Source organism: Antedon bifida, chromosome 1, assembly GCF_963402885.1.
Source record: "Antedon bifida chromosome 1, ecAntBifi1.1, whole genome shotgun sequence".
NCBI lineage: Eukaryota > Metazoa > Echinodermata > Crinoidea > Comatulida > Antedonidae > Antedon > Antedon bifida.
Window position 1 is genome coordinate 14,203,924 of NC_136226.1, and position 7,714 is coordinate 14,211,637.

General features: G+C 31.7%; 1 protein-coding gene across 1 annotated transcript; it reads right to left on the reverse strand.

Moving 5' to 3' along the window:
- Window positions 1-2,073: 2,073 nt before the first annotated feature.
- On the reverse strand, window positions 2,074-5,614 carry LOC144843248 (sialin-like). The gene is made up of 9 exons (XM_078700045.1): window positions 5,418-5,614; window positions 4,518-4,751; window positions 4,272-4,359; window positions 3,978-4,073; window positions 3,708-3,835; window positions 3,435-3,584; window positions 2,982-3,114; window positions 2,451-2,692; window positions 2,074-2,337 (listed from the first exon to the last, which is right to left on the reverse strand). Exons 1-9 carry the CDS (start codon window positions 5,568-5,570, stop codon window positions 2,137-2,139), a joined length of 1,425 nt encoding a protein of 474 aa, XP_078556171.1. The 5' UTR covers window positions 5,571-5,614; the 3' UTR covers window positions 2,074-2,136.
- Between the last annotated feature and the right edge of the window lie 2,100 nt (window positions 5,615-7,714).

Below are 7,714 nucleotides of genomic sequence, written 5' to 3' on the forward strand. Positions count from 1 at the left end.
TTCCACACTGAAAGAGTGAGCTCAAATTTTACAACAACGTTTTAATTTGTGTTTTCAATACACCTACGCGTCGGTTTTTAAGCGGTTACAGTATATCGTTTGTATGCATTGATGAATTTAAATAATATATAAAAAGTAGTCCTTCAAGTGGAAAGTAGATACACAAAGCCTATATTGTACAGTAGCTAATCTGATATATTTAAGAGATGACCAATGATCATTTTCAACAAATAATTAGAATTAGAATAAGATTAATTCAATAAAAAGTTAAATAGCTCCAAAACCCAGAATTCGAATCCCATTACGTAGTGCTATATCGCGTGCTAGTATCAGGGTCACAAACTTTTTTTTTCTTTTTGGGTGAGTCGACCCGCATTTATTCTTTCGATTAGTACATTATAGAATATCTATAATTATATATATAAAATGTTCATTAATATGTTTTTATCTATTTATTACAAACATAATTCTAATTTTCTTATGTGATATTTCCATAACTATGTTTTAGTTTATACACATGATTATAGAATTTTATTTTAACATTTCTTCTTAAAAACAATTATAATCCTCTTATGATGTGTTTATACACATTTATTTTTGTATAAATCTATAAAATACAATTATAATTTAATTTGAATGCAATTAGTTCAACTAATAGTTCGTTGTTTCTAATACTTTATCTTATACTTTGGTTTTGTTCTCTTTTCTGTCTGATACATTATTGTATCTCGTTGTTATTTGCATTATATATGTAATAAATGCTCTAATACAAATTCATGAATGTTCTATTCTCTTTTTGCTGATTCTTCATTCACATGATATTCATTTTCTTTTAATGTAGTGATTGATTTCAAAACAAAACAAAGACCAACTATTGTCGATTTCTTTCCAAGTCTCTCAATAATACGAACTCGAATACGAGAATTCTTTAAATAGATATTAAGACGGCTGCAGCCACCAACAACTACATGCTTAAAGATATATTTTCGCCCTATGAACACATCTATATCACTTATATGCTTATATATATATATATATCTATATATATATATATATATATATATATATAAACACAGTAGGCAAAGAACATTAATTATATATATATATATATATATATATATATATATATATATATATATATATATATATATATATATATATATATATATATATATATATATATATATAAATCAATGATGTTGCGTAGCACTGTGTAAATTATATATAAATCCCGCCAGAGACATTTTTTCATACAACTAAAAAAAAAAAAAAATACGGAACTTTCGCCAATGAGCTATGCTCGACGCGATTATGAGATCATGTTCCGAATATGAGCACTGTTTCTATAATTTACAGTATGATTTATATATATATATATATATATATATATACTTATATCCCTCACGAAGAAGGAGCCCACGCATGTATTTTAAATTGCAAACAAATTCCAGGCAAAACGCCTACTAAAGCTCATTTACGAGAACTGGTCATGTTGATTTTAACCAACCACAAAAATGGTGCCATCTTTTGCAAATTTATTTATGGGACAATTTGAGGCCAATTTTCTGTCCCTCCAAACTAATAAACCACTTGTTTGGTTTAGATACATTGACGACATCTTCATGATCTGGACCCATGGTGAAGATAATTTGGAATCTTTTCTTCTCAATATTAATTCAGCCCACCTAACTATCAAATTTACAGCTAACAAATCCACTAGTAGCGTTGATTTTTTGGACACTATAGTGACCATAGAAAATGGTACACTCAAAACTGACCTATTCCGTAAACCCACGGATAAAAATATGTACCTGCTCCCTAGCAGTTGTCATCCCCGACACTGTACTAAAAACATACAGTCAAGCATTACGTATCAGACGTATCTGTTCGTCAGATTTAGATTGACAAAATGGCCTATTAAAAGTCTAATTTTAATAATCTTTATTTTCATGTTTTTGGGGACAATACATCTTTAAATACGCTATAGTACTGCTTAAAATCATTTGTAATCTGTGTCTTTAAGCAACGGTTAGACAATCTATTAGGTTTAGGCCATGCATATTTACATTTAACTAGCATGTGCTCTTCATTTTCGACACTTTCTTTAGGCCACAAACTTAATAACCTTCTCGACAGTCAGTCTTCAGTAGGCCTATCAACAACTTCTGCGGAAGTATCGTTTAGAGAATTATAAGATTTCATTTCTTTTTTGGATATGTTTTCTTCTATGGAATGAAACTGCTCCTCTGCTTTTGCAAACAACAAAAATATCGTCAGTCCAAACAACTGTATTCCCGCAATTATCTTAAACATCAAGTACCACTGATCATGTGTGTTCTGAAAATTAATAATAACAAAATGGTGATAATGAACTAAATGGATATGAACAGATTAAAGAGGTTCCATTAATGTAAGCCTACAATACAGTGATTAATATTAGCAAACTATACCTTTTTCTTTAATAATGCAGCAAATAATGATGGCCCAATAAATCCAGTACTACTTCCTAAACATGACATGATTCCTATGATCACTGATGAATAATGCTGTGTTATGTCCAATACGTTCGCCGTGAAACACGTATTATAACATCCTAGTAACCCGAATACCAGTATTAGCGTAATCAGGCATAATATAGCACTGTCTTGGAAAAATCCTATACAACTAAGTAAGAAAGCAGATAACCCCATACCTATAGAGAAAGAGAAATACCATATAAATGATTCTCATTTTGGGTTGTCATTCTAATTCTGAAACACTATTATGATATAATGTCAAAATTGTAAAAAATACGAACCCAGAGGCAAGAAATTTGGACACCCAAAAATAGGTATCGTGTGATACCTAGCCTATATGTGAAAATAAACTTTGTTTTCGTCTAAATTCTTGACAATACTCAATTATTATAAGGCTTATATTGAATAGAACATAACTTCCTAAAATGAGTGACTTTTTTCCATAATAAATCTATGAATGTTTACTGAGAATTGTGAACAGTTTCCTTGCTTGCAAAATAGTCAACTTTTCACGGCGAATAAAGAAGTCAGCACATACACCAGATAGTAAGCCAAATAAGCATTCCATAATACCTAGAATCGACATAAGCCACCCAATCTGTAAAATGTAATGTATATATAATAATATTATATAATCGAACTATACCACGAACTCTCCAGTGGTATAATGGTTAGGACATCTGCATATCAAGCAGGAACTTTCCGAATCTCGGTTGGGACGGCTTTTTCTCACATTCTCACAGATTTTCTCATCTTTATCGTTTTAAATTAATTAATATTCAGTATATCCCCGGCCGTCTAGAATTCTTCTATGTCCATGTAAGGTATTACAATAAAGGCCTTTGTCACAACAACCAGATTGTCACCGTCAACTCTTATTTTCATTTTGCAAAAATACGTTATCTATTATAGACTTACCGTTTTTAAATTAAATCCTAAGACTTCTGAGATAAAGATTGGTACTTCAGTAATAATAAAAAAAAAACCAAACATGCTGCTAGCGTAAGCAATGACTACCGCCCAAACAGCTGACGACTTCAGTATACTCAACCATGGAACCGATATTTTCTATATGAAAAATAGACGATATAAAATTGTTATTTTTATACATCTTATTTCATGTTTGCTATATTTATTAATATTAGACTCATCACCTTACACACAACTTCATACAAAATATATAAAACTTACCTTATTTTTATCTTCAGTGTAAAGACCTTTTAAGTATACCACCTCGTTACTCGATATAAACGGATCTTTATCAGGAGTTTCGTAAATTAAAACAGCCCATAATATTGCAGTAACAACTCCAAAGGCACCTAAATAAAATTGAATTGTTTCCAATTTCAAGTTGTGAAAACGTAACCTCCTATAAGCGGAGGCAATGTCAATAATAGTTTGGTTCACTTTAAACAATAAATAAAAATAGGTAAAATACAAAAATAATATTTTTCAAGTTACTGTATATATAAAATGACAACGGCCATCCACCGAGTTTGTAATCAGAACAAATCCAACCGGACAGTGGGTTACAGATAACCTCAGCCAATGCCACACCTGTATAAAAGTAACGTTCAACGATTTGGTGTGAAAATATCGGTCACAAAGAAGACCAACTTTAATAACAGTATTTAAGAAAACATTGCATACATTTATTTCTAAATCAAGAACATAATCGCCATAGTTTGAACATATAATATATTACAATGAAGAAAGCTAACGATCGCAAGCAAATACGTTTTAATATCTATTTACCGAAATAGGCGATGGATACAAGTGTACTTCGTTCATGTGGAACAGACCAGCTTGCCAGTATACTCAATGTTGCCGGATTGTGTAATCCCTGAAAAACACCATAAGTATCATTATTTTCTTTTCTTTTGTCTTATATTGTGTAACTCCATGATTCTTCAGATAATTAAATATTAGTAAATATAAGTAAAACAGTTTTTCTAAAATCAACAAGATATTATGCATTGTTCAATATGGAATAAAACTAACCTGTGCCATGCCGTCTAGTACACGTAGAACTATTAGAAGATCAGTGCTAACTCCAGCTGACCAAGGTATCAGTGCTGTAAGAATACTTGACGAAAGAAGTGAAAATAGATTAACTCGTTTTCCACCAAGTCTGTGCGTCACCAATCCTCCAAGAAGTGCTGATACGCTATACCCATAGTGAACAGCACCAAGTATCATTTGACGTGTTTTTTCATCCCAGGCGTATCTTGGTATCTATTGGTAATAACAAAATTGGTCAAAAAATGGTCACATCTATGTCATCCTTCTGTGATACGTATACCCATCATGCATGTGGAGATTATTTTACAACAGAAAATTCGCTAAATAAAACGTTTGTAGACAATCAGTGCAATTATTATTTACAGTTAAACACACAATATAACATAATATTTAGATTATACAAGCATAGCATAACCTATCCACTTTTTCACAATTGCCAGATGTTCAGATTCTAAAAGTAGGCTTGTACCCACTTTCCCCACACGTTTAGCATGACGTGCTTAGCTTTACCTGATGTTTAGATTCTAAACGTATCTTGTACCCACGTTGTACTAAAGTTTAGCTTGATACATGCTGGCTTTGCCAGGTTATTAACGATGGGATTAACATACAAAACATTAATTCAAATAAACAAAAGCAATAATAATTTTGCTTTGAAGCTTAAATACAATTCTCGAACTTTTTGAGGAAACATTTCTCGAAGAGAAGTTTACCCCTTTATAAGATTACCTCAAACAAAGGGAATTTCATAGTTTTGGCCTACTCGCAATCTTAAAAACTTGCACTCCAATTTAAGAAAAAATAAAAGAAATACATTGTGTAAAATCCTATAAATTTCTTCATTTGATAAATTATACGTTATTTTATTTTTAAACTTACCTCTTTGTTAATAATTTTAGACCGTGTAGCCTTTGTTGTCAGAGTGACATTTAAAGCGTTGTTTCCGGTAGAATTTTGTACCATTTCGATTATGGCAATATTGAGATTTACCTTTACCATGGAACACATTCCAGCTACAAGATAACGCTTCATATTGACGATGTTGTATGGTCGTGCCTACAACACTGGATCCACTCCTGCTGCTCGTTATATAGGCGCTAACTTAGAATTGCCACACTGGAATAGTAGAGGTCAAATTTTAATATTGACGGTTTAATTTGTGTTTTCAATACACCTACGCGTCGATTTTTAAGCAGTTATTTCGTTTGCATGCATTGATGAATTTGAATAATATATAATTATAACAATAGTCTTTCAATGGAAAATAGATATACAAAGCCTATATTGTACAGTAGCTAATCTGACATTCTTATTCTTAGAATAAGATTAATTCCATAAAAAGTTAAATAGCTCCAAAACCCATGTTTTAGTTTATACACATGATTTATTTTAACATTTCTTCTTATACACAATTATAATTTTCTTATGTTTATACACATTTATTTTTGTATAAATCTATAAAATACAATTATAATTTAATTTGAATGCAATTAGTTCAACTAATAATTCGTTGTTTCTTATAATTTTATCTTATACTTTGGTTTTACGGTTCTCTTTTCTGTCTGATACATTATTGTATCTCGTTATTATTTGCATTATATTATGTAATCAATGCTCTATACAAATTCATAAATGTTCTATTCTCTTTTTGCTGATTCTTCATTCACATGGTATTTATTTTCTCTTAATGTAGTGATTTCAAGACAAAATATTTGAAGTACGTACGTTGATGGTCTTTCTTTTTATGAAAATCGACCTATTAAGCAACAAGGAATATTGCATGATCTCAATGTATTTTATAATTGGTGTACTGAAAACTCTTTACAATTTAATCTTAAAAAGTGTCATGCATTATAGGTCTGCTTTGCAAAAAACCCACCATTAATACAACCTTATTTTGACCACAAACCAATCACCATAGTTAATAAAACGGTTATATTTGGAGTTACCCTTCAGAATATTTTGAAGTAGCACACCCAAGACCAACAGGAAACTGTTTATACTCCGAAACCTTAAAAAGAGCTTAGTCTGGGCTCCAGACGGAGTTTTGTCTTAATATTAGTAAAAATATAAATATTTTTGCACATATGGCGTTTCATACATGTATTACTTGAGTTTGGATACTCCGTGTCTGGGGAAACACGCATAAGTCACGTGGTTTGACACCAAGAATTCTTGGTGTATAAATTATCCAGTTGACTAGTTTCAGCCGCATGCCATTGGCTACTCACTCGCAGGCAGTTTTAATATTCATATTTCAGAATTTCAAAGACTCAACATCTAATATGATACGCATGCGCTATGCTACGTTTAGACAATGTGTACTTGGGTATACATTGATGAAAGTTTCTGAAGGCTATAAATGATTTTATATGCCTAGTAGTCTGGTAAACATTTGATGGGATTTTTCCCAAGAACATGAAAACTCGTCTTGATATGATAGGCTAGCTTCTCCGCCAAATCAAACATTGAATGGATCATATTATGCGGAGATAATTTGATTTTATAATTCCCACCCAGACCCTGTCCTGTTCTGTGTTTGTGGTGGTGTAGCCCTGTTGTGTGCCGGTCGGTGGTGGTATGTACCTTATTTATTGGCGTTTTATTTGGCATGTCATACGTACGAGTTGAGTAGCCCTACGAAGGAGGACTAAACAATTAATAAACAAAACTACGGTGGCCTATAAGTGTCACGGCAACTTTCAAAAAATATCACGGCAATTTTTTCAAAAAAAGCCACGGCAATTTGAAAAAAGCCACGGCAATTTGAAAAAAGCCACGGCAATTTGAAAAAAGCCACGGCAAATTAAAAATAAAACATCACGGCAAATTAAAAATAAAACATCGCGGCAATTTAACAAAAATACCACGGCAACTTAAAAATGAAACACCACGGCAAATTAGTATTGAAACACCACGGCAAATTAATAATGGAACACCACGGCAAATTACAGAATGCCACGGCGGAAGTGAGTTACCACGGCGGAAGTGAAACCTTTGGAATCTTCGATTTTTTCTGAGGTAAAGTAATTATTACAAGGAATTTGGCCCTTTGGGCCTCTATTTGTAAGATTTTTAATGGAATAAATAAAGATAAAGTGAACAATAAAACAAAGACCAAATATTCTCGATTTCTTTCCAAGTCTCTCAATAACACGAACTCTATGCTAGAATTT

What these genes read in the sequence shown, in the direction of transcription:
- LOC144843248 (XM_078700045.1), bottom strand. Translation starts at nt 5,570, where the DNA reads ATGAAGCGTTATCTTGTAGCTGGAATGTGTTCCATGGTAAAGGTAAAT. An exon ending in TACTAGACGGCATGGCACAG is followed by an intron (nt 4,360 to 4,517) that starts GTTAGTTTTATT and finishes GGTGTTTTTCAG; the next exon opens with GGATTACACAATCCGGCAAC. An exon ending in GTTGTCATTTTATATATACA is followed by an intron (nt 3,836 to 3,977) that starts GTAACTTGAAAA and finishes AATTTTATTTAG; the next exon opens with GTGCCTTTGGAGTTGTTACT.